This window comes from Bubalus bubalis, chromosome 17 (assembly GCF_019923935.1).
Source record: "Bubalus bubalis isolate 160015118507 breed Murrah chromosome 17, NDDB_SH_1, whole genome shotgun sequence".
Lineage (NCBI taxonomy): Eukaryota > Metazoa > Chordata > Mammalia > Artiodactyla > Bovidae > Bubalus > Bubalus bubalis.
In genome coordinates, this window is record NC_059173.1 from 62524716 (window position 1) to 62541334 (window position 16619).

General features: G+C 41.7%; 1 protein-coding gene across 9 annotated transcripts in view; it reads right to left on the minus strand.

Annotated features, from left to right (window-relative positions):
- Nucleotides 1–16619, minus strand: part of NR3C2 (nuclear receptor subfamily 3 group C member 2) — a 437470-nt gene that overhangs the window by 210266 nt on the left and 210585 nt on the right. For 7 of the 9 annotated variants that reach the window (XM_006044233.4, XM_044930658.2, XM_044930655.2 and 4 more), the window contains exon 3: nt 10754–10905. In XM_006044233.4, the coding sequence (XP_006044295.1) occupies nt 10754–10905 (152 nt within the window). The remainder of the gene's footprint in view (nt 1–10753; nt 10906–16619) is intronic. The other 2 variants (XM_006044235.4, XM_044930653.2) reach the window with 1 other exon arrangement.

The following is a 16619-nucleotide window of genomic DNA, read 5'->3' on the forward strand; positions in this document are numbered from 1 at the left end:
GCCAGTGCTCTCACAGAGCCTTTAGCCTGATACTTATAAGGAGAAAATATGTTGGCCAAAATGTTTGTTTGGGTTTTTCTGTAAGATGTTATGAAAAAACCCAAACAAACTTTTTGGCCAACCCAACACACTTCTCACTCTTCCGGAGGGATCGGGCTTTCTTCTACATGGTGGAAGAGTTCACTATTAATCAGCAACACGGCAAGGACAGGAAGGCGATGCTTCTGTAAATCTAATGTCATAATCAACACATTCCAAGTGCTGACACTGATGGAAAAGAGCTTCAAACAGGGCCAACCCAAGGGCCACGGGCAATAAGCTGCTCTGCTCTGAGAGGGGTGAGCTTCATTTCTTGGGGGTGACCTCCCTAGAAGTGGATTTGGTCTCAGATATCGGAGGGAGGAGGTACATAATTATGAGAGATTCAGAGGAGATGACCATGTGCACAGATGCTTTTGTGATCATTTCAGGTGGTTCTGGAGTCTTCCTGCTGGTGTTCGCGCTTTCCCCCTCCGCTGAGCATGCCTCTCACAGGGTGACAGGGTGAGGTGGGGCAGAGCTCTGAACACACTGCGTGCTTGCATGTGTACATGTTACAGGCATCTTTCTAAAAAAGATTTTATTGGAGTGGAGTGATTTACAACGCTGTGTTAGTATCAGGTGTTCAGCAAAGTAAATCAGTTAAACATATACATCTATCTACTCCTTTTTACAGGTATCTCATCTCTCCAGAAATCATAAGTCTCACTCTCTTCCTGCCCTAAGAAGTCAGGATGGGCAGTGAACAAAAATACCCAAGGAATAAGGGTAAAAGGAAAAAAAAAAGTCACTATGCTGAATATGTCTGTCTTTAAAGAGCAAAAAAATTAGAGCAAAGCTTTTGGAGACCTGAAACATGGGCATTTTGTTTTGGCTACAGAATGTTTCTGCCTTCCTTATCATTAGTATCTCATGTTGTATTTTCCTGTGACGTCATGAGCTGCTAAAATCATCATTTAGTGCCTCTGATATGGGCAGTTAACAGTGGCACAAGGCCACCCGACCATCATCATACCCCGCAGGCCTGTTTCACCAGTGCTGAGCACCCAGCACCTTCACCAGGCTTTCAGTTCCACTGCCTAACTTCCCATGTTCTGCACCAAATCAAGCAGTCGCTGACATCTGTTGCCTAAAATTAAGCCAATCTGCCAAACTAACCGATACCTAGTTGGGCACTTTAAAATGCACAAGGAAATATCTCCAGGTAAAAATTGAACTGCTTTAGAATTTTGTCTCTGCTTTTCCATACCGACTGCTTTATCTCTTTGGGTGATTCAATCTCGACAGTTTTAAATGCTTCTCATTCTCTCCATTCTCCAAGTGTTTTCTTCCCAAATCTCCATCAGAGACCTCCAACATTGCTCAGAACTAACCCATCATGAGGTCCTGCCCCTTCTTCCTTCTCACCTCTCCCATCAGGCCTTCTGTTCAGTTGCCCCAATTCCATCCCAAGCTAGGCCCTTTCCACTTTCCATCAGCCACAATCCCATTCCAGTCATCTCTTCCTCCAGGCAGTACCTGCCATGAGCCGCTGCATAGACATCAAGGGGCAACCCTACCTATGCTGTGTTATTGCTGTTCAGTCACTCAGTCATGTCCAGCTCTTTGCGACCCCATGGACTGCAGCACTCCAGGCTTCCCTGTTCACAATCTCCTAGAGTTTGCTCAAACTTATGTCCAAAGAGTCAATGATACCATCCAACCATCTCATCCTCTGCCACCACCTTCTCCTTTTGCCTTCAGTCTTTCCCAGCATCAGGGTCTTTTCCAATGAGTTGGCTTTTCACATCAGGTGGCCAAAGTATTGGAGTTTCAGCTTCAGCATCAGTCCTTCCAATGAAAATTCAGGGTTGATTTCTTTTAGGATTGACTGGTTTGATCTCCTTGCTGTCCAAGGGACTCCTGCAATGATTTTTTTCCTGATAGAAGACTCATGGGGTTTAAGAAGGACTGAGACTTCTCACTGCACCATGACAGCCTTCACCTGGCCCCTGTGTCTTTGTTCAGCCACCTTCTCCATTTCTGGGCACTGGTCAGGCCCTCACTGTACTGTCTTACTGATCAGACTCAAGTTCAAGCCCCCATCTTCCCATCCCTCCACCACTGGCCTCCACTTTAAAGCCTAAATGCCTCCTCATCCTTCCCATCTTCCAGAGCTATGTTGACTGCAGTCAATTGAGCAATTTTCATTTTCGATGTCAAATCATTCTCAGGAGGGAATCACAGAAGCAGTATGATCCTAATCACGTCCTGGGTGTGGGTTCTGCGAGAGCAGCCCTGCGTCCTCTGGCTCTTGGGTCAGTTTCTGAGCCGCCAGGCATCAAGTGGACAGCAGGGCTGAAGGGTTTGGGGCTTTCAGCTTTCGGGAAGAAAGGTTCTTCCGGCAGTGGTTCTCTGAGCCCGATAGGCTACATCTAATTTTTATCACACACAGGAAATGAACCACAGGAAGATAAAACTTTTCCATAAGGCTTCAGATTAAGATGTTAAAGAAGTACTTTAGGGTGGTAATGGTAATTTTTTAAAAAATAGGGAGTTCTTTCCTTAAGAAGAAAAATAGAGACTACCCAATTTCTTTCCCATTAGGGCAACAGAAATTCAAATGAAAGTTTCAACTTGGAATGGCTAGGAGTTAATTATTTAGGGTATAGCGAGGTAACTGTTAAATTATAATGTGCTCTTCGTAAGTGTTCTAAAGCCAGAAATGTTGCCCTACTTTTCGAAGGGTAAAAATAGTTGGGCTCTGATATGCCTCTGTGTGGGGCAGTACAGCTTGTGTGCTAAGTGGACAGAGTCAGCAGGCCTGGGCTTCCAGGGTTCAAATCCCAGTTCCACCACTTCATTTGATCTGGGTGACCTCGGACTAACTTACTCGCCTCTCGCCTGCCTCAGATGACTAACAACTAACATGAGGGAGATAATAATCATACCTATTTAATAGGATTATCATGAGGATTAAAATGATAATGTGTAATAAAGTTCTTAGCATAATAGGCACAAAAGAAGTACTCAAATATTTACTACTGTGGCTATTAATTTTAAGAATTGAAGGATCATACCATTAAGACTTGCTAAAAAATAGTCACTGTCTTCCTTGTCATAAAGATACTTAAAGGGCTCAGTTTTAAAGATTGTACCGTGCAAAACATTCACGCTGAACAAGGTGGTTACAAGGAAAAAATGAAACAAAATATGGAGGACTTAGCACAGTTCCTGCCTGGGTTGAGTAACTGCTCCACGAATAACAGTGATTACTATAGGTGCAGGAAGTTGACAGAATAAAGCATGTTTCTAGCAGTGTACCTTAAGATAAGCCAAACAATTCCATTAATACCAATGGGAGAGTTGCTTTAAAAAAAAAAAAATTCAGGTTATTGCTGTTCTTCAGTCCCGAAGTCATGTCCAGCTCTTTGCAACCCCATGGACTGCAGCACACCAGGCTTCCCTGTCCTCCACTATCTCTCAGAGTTTGCTCAAATTCATGTCCGTTGAGTTTGTGATGCTATCTAACCATCTCGTCCTCTGCCACCCTCTTCTCCTTTTGCCTTCCATCTTTCCCAGCATCAGGGTTATAATTCACATGAAAAGTAGAGGCACATTACAACCAAAGCAGCTCATGAAAACTTTCTTCTAAATAGGCGCTTTCCTAATCTAGTCTTTAAGAACACTGTAAGTCAGGTGAGTCACCACTGAATGCGGGCTTGGGATGAGAAAGCTCAGTATGTGGCTGATCTCTGCCAAGGTCAAAGGGCATACTTTCTCTATCCCAATTCTTGGTTCACTCTCCTTTCTCTTGTTCTCATCTTCCCTTTGTCCTGCTTTTCATTTCACTTAGAAGAAATTTCATTTTGTCTCATGGAAACCTGTGAGTTGCTTTAGAACTAGACAGATGGGTTGCAAACAAACACCAAGGCACGGGAAATACCTGAAAATTACTGTGCTTCCAATTTAGACTTTTCAAATTTGCTACATGAAGTGCACCTTCATTTACATTTTTTAAATTTATTTATTCATTTTTAAAATTTTTTGGCCACAGCACAGGGCATGTGGGATCTTAGTTCCCTAACCAGGGTTCAAATCCATGCCCCCTTCATTGGAAGCTTGGAGTCTTAGCCACTGGACCACCAGGCAAGTTCTTCATTTAAAATTTTAAACAACAAGAACTTCTCTTTGGAATACTACTTTACTTTTGGTTTACATGTCCCTACTCAAAATCATTTTCAAATAAATCACTTCAACATAGTTTTGATTTCAGAGAAACTGTGACAGAATCAAGGGGAATCCTACACACACACACTATGGTGATCACTGATCAACAAATGTGGCTTGAGCATCTGCCACATATGTGGCATTATTTCTGTCCAGGGTTGGCAAATCAAATTTCCTTGCTACCATGTTTGGTTGGGGGCTTTGGACTGGCTGAGATTCAAAAAGAATCAAGCTTAATGATAAATAAAGAGCAAAAACTGGAATTGAAAGTTACACAGCTGCAATTATCTGAAGTTCAGCTCAACTTGGAAGAACCAGAGACAAAGTAACTAAAAATTTTCTGTGTACAACTTGGAGGACATTATTCACACATGTGTAACACACACACACACACAATGCACTAGATTTACGTTCTCTAAGGTTCTAATCTTGCCTTATTCCTTGTCTATGTCTTGGGCAAATGCATCTATTTTCATGGGTGATGATTCTATAAACCTTTATTCTCCATCCTGCCCTATTCCCCAACCTTCTGAATCACAAATTCAACTTCCTGTTAGACACGTCTGAAGGTTTACTGACATTTCAAACTCACTGTCCTGAACAGAATCTCATCCCAACCCCCTTAATTCTGGCAGTGCTTATTTTCCTGAGCAGCTATCACCTTTTCACATGCTACACAAATAACTCATTTATTATGTTTAATCTCTCCACTACCTCTCACTGGAATGTAAGCTCCACCGTGGCAAGGATCTTGGTCTATTTTGTTCACCTGATCTTCATCCAAGAAGTCCATAGGTTTGTCTAGAATTCTGCTGCTGCTAAGTTGCTTCAGTTGTGTCCGACTCTTTTGCAACCCCATGGACCGTAGCCTGCCAGGCTCCTCTGTCCATGGAATTCTCCAGGCGAAAATACTGGAGTGGGTTGCCATGCCCTCCTCCAGGAGATCTTCCCAACCCAGGGATTGAACCTGAATCTTTTACATCTCCTGCACTGGCAGGTGGGTTCTTTACCACTAGCACCACCTGAGAAGACCTTGTCTAGAATAGTGCCTGCCATTCAGTGAATACAGAATATATATTTGTTGAATGAATGACCTTTGCCTCCCATAACCCCAAAGCTGCTCCCACTCCAGGTCCCCAATCTCAGCAGAGGGCAGAAGCAGTGAAGCTTGAGGAAACATCCCAAAGCTTTGCTTCTTTACGTCCAATACAGACCCACCAGTGTTACTTCCCGACAGTCCTCACACGCTGTCCGCTCTTCTCTACCCCTAACACTGTTCTATCTCTCGTCATCTCTCATGAAAATGACTTGAAAGAGCCACTGGAGCTTACCCTGTTTAAATAAGCATATACCTCCCTACGGCCAGATCTTACATGTGAACCTGCGCTCACCATTCTGCTGCATGGAAACACTGAGAGGGTCTGTTTTTTCCAGGAATAAATGCAGGTCCCTCCTTAGAGTCCAGGGCCTGGGTCCAATCCACACCTTAGTCTTGCCTCCTATCTCCTTGCATCTCACACATTCCCAGGGGTAACACGGAACTGCTTCTGGTGCCCTGTGCAGACAGCCTGTCCTTTCTCCCCCTCAGCACTGCCAATCTCAATCCTTCAAGATTCAGTTTGGGGGTCAACTCTTTAAGAAGCTTCCCTGACCTTCCAGGTTGGCCTAAATGTCATGGCTGTTCCCATGGCAACCAACTGAAAGGATATTTAAAAAAAAAAAATCTGGGCAAACATTTGCAATTAACACTAAAGCCTTGGCCCATATGGGAAAATAATCTAAAAAAGAGTGGATATATGTGTATGTGCAACATTCACTTTGCTGTACACCTGAAACTAACACAACATTGTAAATTGACTCTACTCCAATAAAAATTAAAAACAAACAAACAAAAAACCACTAAAGCCTTGGGCTTAGGTCAGGAGGAAAGAAGTGTCTATAAAAGTCCTAGATATGTTCAACCGGGTAGGTATTTATTTAAGTGCTTAAGTAGCTAGAATCAGGTTACCTGGTTCCTAATTTCTGGTACAAGGAAAAAGAAAGACTTAATCTTTAAAGTGTTTCATGAGAAAACTCTAAGTCAGAACAGTCTCTGGTTTGTGACCTCTGACAGCAGTTTTACAGGAGGCTCATGGCCTCTGGTGTGCACTAGATTCCCGTATGTGGCACACGGAGGAATATATCACACCATGACCGAAGACATCTAATAAAGTATGTGTTATTTCCTTAATTTTATGTTGCCAATTATAAGGCAATAGCTGTATTAATTACTGTGTAATACCATCCTAATCCTGTGTCAAACTCAATTTAAGTGCTCTATTTTGCAGGATAATCTCACTGTCAATCAATCGTCCAGCCCCCAAGACCTCACATTTGCTCACACTCTCACTTGCTGGTCCTTTCGCTCAAGAGTCCACAGCCTGACGGGCATAACTTGGGTCCATGAAACAGCGAGATACACTTCCCTCTGTTCAGTTTACTCATTCAAGTTTAGAAAAGTGAAGAAAATTAACTCTCAGGCAACCATTACAGATCCTTAAAAACATTTTCACCCCAAAGGATACTGTTGATGATATGCAAGATTTCTCATCAATATGCTGTGAAGTACACAGGAGGAGGATGAGGAGTATATGTCCAGATTTGTATACCTTAAATACTGCAAATCCAAGGACTCCAGAGATTAATCTGCAACTAGGTCTTTCAAAGCCGTGTCATTTCAGGAAATAGATTTATAAGTCTCTTAACTTAAAGGGAAAGGTCTGAGTGTTGAAACAGGCATCATATGATTTGACTGGCCATACCAAGATATGGCCTCTTTAGCCTAACAGGTCTGCTTACAAAAATACAAGTCCAGCTGACTTTACATAATAATGAGCTCTCTTCTTCTCTTACAACACTGCAGTGATTTGTGGTGGCTGTGTCTTTCAGACACTACCTGTATACTGAGCATCCAGAAACAAAATTAGGTTATAAAATAGCCTGCTGAATGTAGTCAGCTCTATTCATTGAGGGATCGCGAAGTAAAATACACATGTGATGAAACCAATGGCAATTTACAGTTGAAAAGAGACAAAGACAGTAAAAACTCCAGAGTAGAATTAGAAGTTGCAGATTACATGTCAAAAGGCCTGTGTAAATTCTTGGGCCAGGTTTACTGCTAACTTACTGATTTGCAGGGAGGAGAGGAGTCATTTAACCTGGAATGCTCTATGTCATATAGGTCCATTCACGGGTACATTCAAACATCCTTTTAGCGGCCAATAAATATCTGCAGTGTTGCTAGGTTCCAGAGATAAGGTCCTTTCCTGTCCTAAAGACATCAAACAGGGACGCTGAAATTTCACTTGGTATCTCTCAATATTTTCTCTACTGTGCAGCCCTCCCAGGTGGCACTGACCCAGTCAGCTCTGAAGGTTCGTTATGGGGGTGAATGTTGGTAGTTCAGTCCATGTTGGAAAATGTGGAAAAGTCCTTAAAGGGAAATTTGAAAGACCCTCCATTCGCCCACGCTTGACCCTTGGCCCCTACATTCTTTGAGAACTGCTAGTCTTGAAAGATCTTACAATTGCAAAGCCCAGTTCTATGGGCAAAATAAAGTACTATGGGAAAAATGAAGCTGCAATGACAAAAAAATGCAGACCTAACCATGCAACGTTACTGAATCATTTACATGGTCCCTGTGTACAGACATGGCCAAAGAACTTCAGCATTTTGTTTTTAAAGAAGAGTCAAGATCTAATAGCTTGATGCCACTTTATGATTTATAAAATCTGCAAAAAGATCTTGTTTTCATGTAATTTTTCAAAGCATTAAGTAGGGCAATGTTACCTTTTCCTTGTGTATATAAAGAAACTGAGGCCCAGGTAAGCTGCTGCTGCTGCTGCTAAGTCGCTTCAGTCATGTCCGACTCTGTGCGACCCCATAGACGGCAGCCCACCAGGCTCCCCCGTCCCTGGGATTCTCCAGGCAAGAACACATTTCCTTCTCTAATGCATGAAAGTGAAAAAATAAAGTGAAGTCGCTCAGTCGTGTCCGACTCCTAGCGACCCCATGGACTGCAGCCCACCAGGCCCCTCTGTCCACGGGATTTTCCAGGCAAGAGTACTGGAGTGGGGTGCCATTGCCTTCTCATATACCATAGGTTTGTGAAATTAATCCCCTGAATTAGATAAAATATTTTAAAAATAATTTCTTATTAAACCAAAAAATTTTGATTCAAAGGTGGTCCTATTTCTTTCACAGGCACCCATGATAAGAGATAAGAGTAAGCAAGTACAAATTACAAAACAAAAACAAGTCATTACTCTCATGAAGTTTATATTTGAGTGATAAATTCTAATTACCAAATAAAGAGTAAATATGCTATATTAATAAAAGTTTTAAAAGGCACTCATCAAAGTTCATTATCCATTATTATTGATTGGCACTCCAATGAAACAAAAGCGTATCCACGTTTAGGCTTTTCCATATTTATATGTTCCTCAGTTATAAAAACAATTCCTTCCTTAGCTACTTCTAGAGAAACTACTTAAAACAACAATAACTAAGCAAAAACATCTAGAAAACCTTTTCGCAGAGAAGGGCAGGTTTTGTAAATAGCCAAAATGTGGGCTCTGATATGAAAGCTGACCTGAAGGTAGGGTAATACAGGACACTCTCTCTAAACGCCCTTCTCTCACTGCTTTATTTTTACTTATCACCTTTGTTCACACATTAATGAGCCTGGGGGGGAACCCTTATATTGGAAGGTATATAGTGGCATAAGAAAGATGTCAAACCTTATTTATTTTTCTATTACTGAGTCAATCACAGAGTTAAGAAAGAAGAGGGTGGCAGGTAGACAGTCTTAAAAAATTATATTGATTTCAGTTTTATACATACTTCTTTCCCCTGTTTTCAGAAGAAGAAATCAGCCTTCTCATAATAGACCCCACCTTCTTCTCCAGGAAACGCTCATCTCCACAGTTGGTCTAAGTGGTTCAGGTTGGCCAGAACCAGCCTATCAGATTGCTGCCCTCCCCTGCCATGGTAACTGATTTGGAGGGGGCCGTGTGAGTCAAGTCAGACTGTGGAGATTCAATTGGGGGGTTTTATAATAACTCCTGGGAACTTCAAACCCCTTTTTAAAGGAGGTCTGGTGGCTGTCTCATCATCATGAGAGAAAATACATGAAAAGAGAGCCAGAGCAAAGTCAAGCGATGGAGAGAATGAGACTGCGTGTGAATGACCCGGATTAAGACCATGGCTTGCCCAAAGCCACACCCATAAGAGTACTTTCCACTTATGTGAGCCAATGAATTTCCATTTGTTCTTAACCCAGTTTCTGTGGAATTTTCTGTCACCTGTAACAAGAGTGCATCTCCTGAGAAATAGATACAGAACTCCTATTATCAATTCAATGCTGGGTTTGGGGACTATTAAATAATTAATTGTGTAAATAACATGAATCATGTGCTATCAATTAAATAATGCAGAATCAATCTCAGAAGCACAGACATAACTACTCAGTCAGCGTTTTTCATCTGAGAACTAAGGACATTTCCTGTGGTCATCAGCAAAATAAAGATGAAACATTCCAATCATTTATGCTTAAAAGTCTCTAAAGAATCAGCAAAATAAAGATGAAACATTCAAATCATGTATGCTTAAAAGTCTCTAAAGCACCAATTCATCTCTCAGAAAAATATTCTGAGCAATATACCTGCAGATATCTTGAAGCTGAACTCTTTAGTGAGAATAAGTGTTGATAATACTTATAACACAATACTTCTCCTGATAACAAAAAATTCTACACTTTGACCAATCTTAGTGCTCATCATTAATTAAACCATCTGGCCTGAATATGATGTTAATTAATTGCTTGGATGTGAGGCTGGAGTAAGGCAGAAACAAACCAAAAGACCATTTCTTTTTAGGAAGTACGATTACTTGGACGGAAGCAAAAGATATCCTGCATATACTTGAATCTCAGTACAATTTTTCATTTAATATAATGGTTTGAAAACTTTCAGTAAGAACAAAACTAGGACTCAGATGGAGACACGGAATCTCAAGCAGCTATTAAATGACATAATTCCGTGAGGAATACAACTTAAATTACACACATGATCCTGATATGTTTTAACTTGCCACAAACACATATATTTATATAGAAACACAGACTAGGCAGACATCCTGTTTAAAAAACGCCCTTTTAGATCATGCAAATTAAATTCTGGTGACATATAATTATTTCTCTAAGTCTCAGTGAAAAACAAACTGAGATAAATCAACAACCAAAAAACCAGTGTTTTTGACTGGTTGTTCCCAATCCACAATTTCAAATTTTGGCCATTAAATATGGTTCAGTGAAAAATCTCCAAGTGATTTTTAGGCAAGGCATTATTATTCTTTTTCACTGACAGATTATATCTAAAAACACTTTTTGATTATTTCTCATTAATGCTATAGAGTTAACTGTGCGAGTAAACTATACACGAGGAAAAAATGTGTAAAGGACACCCACATGAACATTTACCTTCCACTGCTCTTTTGAAGAACACTTTGCAGCTGCCACAGGTTACCACCCCATAATGACATCCTGAAGCCTCATCCCCACACACCAAACATATTTTGGAAGGTCTTGAGGATCCAGTAGAAACACTTCGTAAAGTAGAGCTGGGGAAAGAAATCAAGATTTAAGTAACTACACTGCAGTGGCACATTTGACATGCTGTACAGCTTAGCTCAATATCTGTCATTCATCCTGGTTCCATAAATCAATTCAATAAGGTCCCATCTCATGTAGGAAATGAAGGCCAAACCTTCATAAGAGGAGTAATGTATCAAGAATCCCCTATAGCAAAGCCTCTTCTCAGTACTAGGAAACTATAAACAATCTCATGTAAACTTTTTCTTCCTTTTCCTAATTTTGAGACTGCGTACCAAAAATATTATTTGCATTCTAGGTGAACAGGGAGGAGAGAAATCTTGAGCCAAGTCATCACGAAAGTATTTTTGGCATCAAAGGGCTATTGCAATACTTCTCAATTCTCTTCACTTGGACTCAGATTGTATCTCAATTATGCCAGGTGAAAAACTCTCCCCTCTCCAAAGCAATGCACAAATTAAAATTAATTCTTGTCTCTTTTGCCAGCAATTTCACCTCTAAGCTCCTGCATTTTTTCCACGTTAACTTACCTAGGCATGTTCAATTCAGTTCATTGTGTTTACTAATTTAAAGAGACATGTGTGTGTGCTAAAGTCACTTCAGTTGTGCCCGATTCTTTACGACCCTATGGACTGTAGACCCCCCCAGATTCCTCCATCCATGGGATTCTCCAGGCAAGAATACTGGAGTGGTTGCCATGTGCTCCTCCAGAGGATCTTCCTGACCCAGGGATTGAACCCCCATCTCTTGCATCTCCTGCATTGGCAGGCGGGTTCTTTACCACTAGCGCCACCTGAGAAGGGACATAGTCAACACTAATAACAAGCCACATATAACTATCTAAGGTGACTTTCATGGCTACAAACTGAAGGATTCCGTTTTGAGGGATACATTTAACCCCTGAAGCAACAATATACATGGAACACTTTTTAAGGAGACTGTTCTCAAGACATATTACATATTCCTGTATTGGTTTATGGCACAATCTGAACAAAACGATTTTAAATTCTAATAAGGTCTCATGGTTCAGAGGCAGATGTGGACCAGGCAAATAATTTTTTCTTTCCTAGTCTACATGCATTTATTGAATATCTACCCACAGGTCCTGCAAAAGGTCCTGAGGAAATAACTGCCCAGCTCCTTTCATCAAAGCTGGTGAAGGCGTGGAGTATTACGGTATGTGCTTAGGTGTGGGGTAATATGGCGGCATAGCTTTCCATACCAGTAAGGGTGGGAATACACCAGTCAGAAGGCTTCCCCAAAGCCTTCTGAGTTTTGAAGGATAATTAGACCTTAGCCAGACAAAGATGGGGCAGAGGAGGCAGAATGAGCAATATGAGCTGGAAGGCAAGAGAAATTTGAGCTGGACGTGCTGAGGAAATGTCGGGTAGATTTGTTGTATGTCTCTACCATCACCTTGCTATCCAAGCTTTTGTCTCTATGTTAAACAGCAGGAACATGAAAAAGAGACTCAAAGAAAACCTATCAAAAGGCTAGAATGGTTAAGTTACCATGATGATTTCTCTATTTTTCGAATTAGCTAAAATGTGGTACTATTGCCTTGATGATTTTTTTAAATGATTTTATATGTTTTAACTACATTCTCATCAAAAACAGATGAAGGAGCTACTGCTCAAGCACTGTAGCATGACTGACTTTTTAGAAAATGACTTCTTAAATCAAGGGCTGAAATGAGGTTCTCCAAAGTTGTTTCTCCTTCTGAGAAAAGTGCTCTTTATTATTTTTATTAGTGTCCTTTGACTTCTTTATGACATTCAAAACATTCCATTTCAGCACCAATAAATTCTTTGGCATATTAGCCAGTAAAACTCAATCCATACTCTGTCTGACTTTCCTATGCTGCACAGGGAAGTACCAGGAAGCCATAAACAATTAGAATATAGCTTAAAAGTCATTACTAACATGTAAGTGCTTTTCCACAACTACAAGCATACATGGGATTTGTAATGAACATTTTTGTGAACTTTGATCTGGGTCCTCAAACTTAAAAGCCTCTTAACTTTAGTCTTTGGAACTCTCCTCTTCTCTCCAAAAACATTTTCTTGGCAACTTTTATGGACTGAATTGTGTTCCCTGCCCACCCCAAATCCGTAAATTGAAGTCCTGGCCCCTAGGGCATCAGAGGGCAATCTTTTTTCAAAAATTGAAGTATAGTCAGTTTACAATGTTGTGTTAATTTCTGCTGAACACCAAAGAGACTCAGTTATTCACGTATATATATTCTTTTCCATTATGGTTATTCTCAGGATATTGAATACCATTCCCTGTGCTATTCAGAAGGACCTTGTTGTTTTCCCATTCTACACGTGATATTGACACCTGCGAACCCCAAATTAACAATTCATCCTTTCCCTACCCCCTCAAAACCACAAGTCTATTCTCCATGTTTGTGAGCTGGTTTCTGTGTTTTGTACATAGGTTCATTTTTGTCATATTTTAGGTTACACATATAAGTGAGATCATATGGTATTTGTCTTTCTCTTTCTGGCTTACTTCATTTAGGATGATAATCCCTACTTGCATCCATGTTACCACAAATAGCATTAATTTGTTCTTTTATGGCTGAGTAGTATTCCATTGCATATATGTACCACGTCTTCTTTATCCATTCATCTCTCAATTGGCATTCAGGTTGCTGTTTCCATGTCTTGGCTTTCATAAATAGTGCTGCTATGAACATGAGGGTACAAAATACCTTTTGAATTACAGTTTTGTCTGGATTTATGCCCAGGAGTGGGACTGTTAGATTGCATGGTAATCTTATTTTTAGTCTTTCACCTACAACTAAATCTTATTTGGATTTAGTGGACTTTTATTTGGGAATACGGCCACAGCAGACATAGTTGGTTGAGATGAGGTCCTTCTGGAGAAGGGTGGGTCCCTAGTCCAGTTTGATTGATGTTCTTGTTAGAAAGAGGACATTGGAGCACAGTCACACACAGGCAGAACGCTATGTGAAGATGAAGGCAGTGATCCTCTTACAAGCCAAGGAAGGCCAACGAACCACCAGAAGCTAGGAGGGAGGAATGAAACAGACTCTCCCCAACAGCCTTCAGAAGGAACCAACTCAGCCGACACGTTAAGCATGGCCAAGCCTACAGAACCATGAAAGGATACATTCCTCTTATTTCAGCTACCCGTTTGTGGTGCTTTGTTACGCAGCCCTAGCAGACCAATACAGCAACTTGGACTCATCCCTGACTCTTTGCCTCTGTTTTCTTTCTCAATCTGTTAACTTCTCTTTCCTCTACCCTCCGAAAGCATACATATTTGGATCACTTCCCATAGTTCCTCTGGGACCACTCTAGTCCATGCCACCAACACCTCTTCCCAGGATGTGCAGAAGCCTGCTCACTGATCTTCCTGTCTGTCCTTCTCCTCTTCCTTCTCCTGCAGCCAGAATGATTCTTATTTATTTCTTTGCTCAAAACCATCCAAGGGCTTTCCCTTACACTCAGAGGAAAAGTCAGGGTCAACCTATGACCACAGGGCCCCAGAATGGTTCCTATAACTTTACCAACCTTTCTCACATGCCTGCTGTCCTTCAGCAACACTGGGCTCCTTGCCAGACCTCAAACACACCGGGCATGCACCCACCTCAGGGCCTTGGCACGTGCTGTCCTCTGTTCACCTAGATATGTATGTCCCCTGCTTCTTCAGGGTTTCATCCAAATGTTATTTCCTCAATCAGTCCTTCCCTGACCTCTTGACTGAAAACACTCGTTCTTCTGAACCCCCTTCCTCTTCTGCTTTATTTTCTCCCTAGCACATGTCACCACTGAACATGTTGTCTATTTTCCTTCTTTAGTCTCTTTATTTTACTCTTGATTTTGCTTCATTCACACAAGAAGGTAAATTCAACAGGGGCTTGGATCTGTGTCTGTGGTTCTTTGCCACTGTGTCCGCAGGGCATGGCACAGTCCTTGGTACGTATAAGGCTCCTGTTAACACTTGGGATAAATGAGGGGTCTAAGATGACTGGCCTTTTCACAACCATCATCAATTCTGAACTCCTACTGCACTCCTTACATACAAGAATGTGCTTGGTTCTTAACTCTCTCTCTCGAGAAAAGTATATGGTGGAACTGAATTAAGATAAAGTCAAAGAGAAGCATCAAAAAGATGCATTATGAAATCCCAATTAAAACAATGATTTGGCCAATGACAGAATTAAAGCAAACCTGGGTTATTTTCCCTTCTTGTTTGCTGACATCTCTCAATTACAAGAGCGCCTCCACGTACCTCTCAGCAGTGCTCTGCTTCTTCAGTGTCTGTAATGGTCTACTGAGCTCACTCTTTTTCTGAGGCTCTTTTCTCACTGTCTTGATCGCCAGTGTAGATTTTCTTCAGTATTCTACCTTTGGACATCTTTATTCTCATTTCTACAGTTTATCTCGATGATCTCATCCACTTATCCCAGCTCAGACAGCTCTCCTGCTGAACGACTTTCTGAATCTTTACATCCCACTCCAACCTCTCCCCGATGTTCCAATTTTATGTGTTCACTTCCTTTACAAAACTGCCCTGCCTCTGTCTTCTCCTGGCTTCAGGAAGGATACTGCCATCTGCTAGGCACCCAGGTACAAATACTCAGTATCACATCTACTCAGTTACCAAGCCCTGCTGGTCTGGCCCTGACCCACTTCCATCACTTCCCCTCACCCTGTTGGGAAGCCTGCTTCAGACCCTCATCACTTCCTCAGGGTTCTCCCTCAACCCTAGCCTCCCTTCCAATTCATTCTACGGTGGCTGACAAAGACACTTCCTGTGACAGAGCTCTGATTCTATTACTTTTCAGGTTAGAAATATTCCATCATCCCTGTGCCCAATACCACCATCAGGATAATGTTTGTGTGCCTCCTCCTCCTCTGCCTTCTCCTGCAGGTCCTCTTGCGCTTGTGCTCACCACACTGCAATCTCCCCGTCCACGGGCTTGGGCACCACCGTCTGTATACCCACCCCCAGTCCAACTCCTGGAAAACCCGTCCATCCTTCAAGGGTCCCTGATGTTCTCCCGGCAGGACACAACCCTCTCTGTTCTCATGATTTACTTTTGCATTTTGCTAATCCCGCTGCCTCCGTGGTCATCACTTCTGCCCTGCCACTCTTGACTGGAGCACTCATCTCAAACCCTCGAGGGCAAAGACCCTGTCCTCTGCCTCTCTGTGCTCTATGCTGCCATTAGTGTCAGGCTGGGACTATTTACTGAATGAATGAAATCACACCCTTAATCTCATCACAGCAGAACATACATTTCCAAAAGGAGATTTTTACTGCAGGTAAATTAATGAGGCCAAGGTTATAGGTTCAATTCCCCTATGGTTCATTTAGCTTTGCAGAGAGCAGGGAGAAAGGCATCCAGGGAGACAGACTATCCTCACAAGCTCAGCAAGCCATCCCACAACCAAGTGCATTATTAACACAGAAGACAGGCCATGATGGGTGGACAGGTCAGGAAAACTCCCGTCTCCACTGACATCCTATGATGTGATATCTCTGAAACTGAAAGATGGTACATGGTTGGGAGGGTATCCATCCAGTGTTAGGAAATGCATTGGCACATTTTGTAAGTGGGGGCAGGGAGGAGAGAAAGAGCAAGAGAGGGAAGCAGGTCTTGAACTTTTCTTAAATGTTGAGTTTTATCAGAACACAAAGCTCATTGAGTGCCTCTGAATGTCAGAATTTCTTTATAGCATGCACA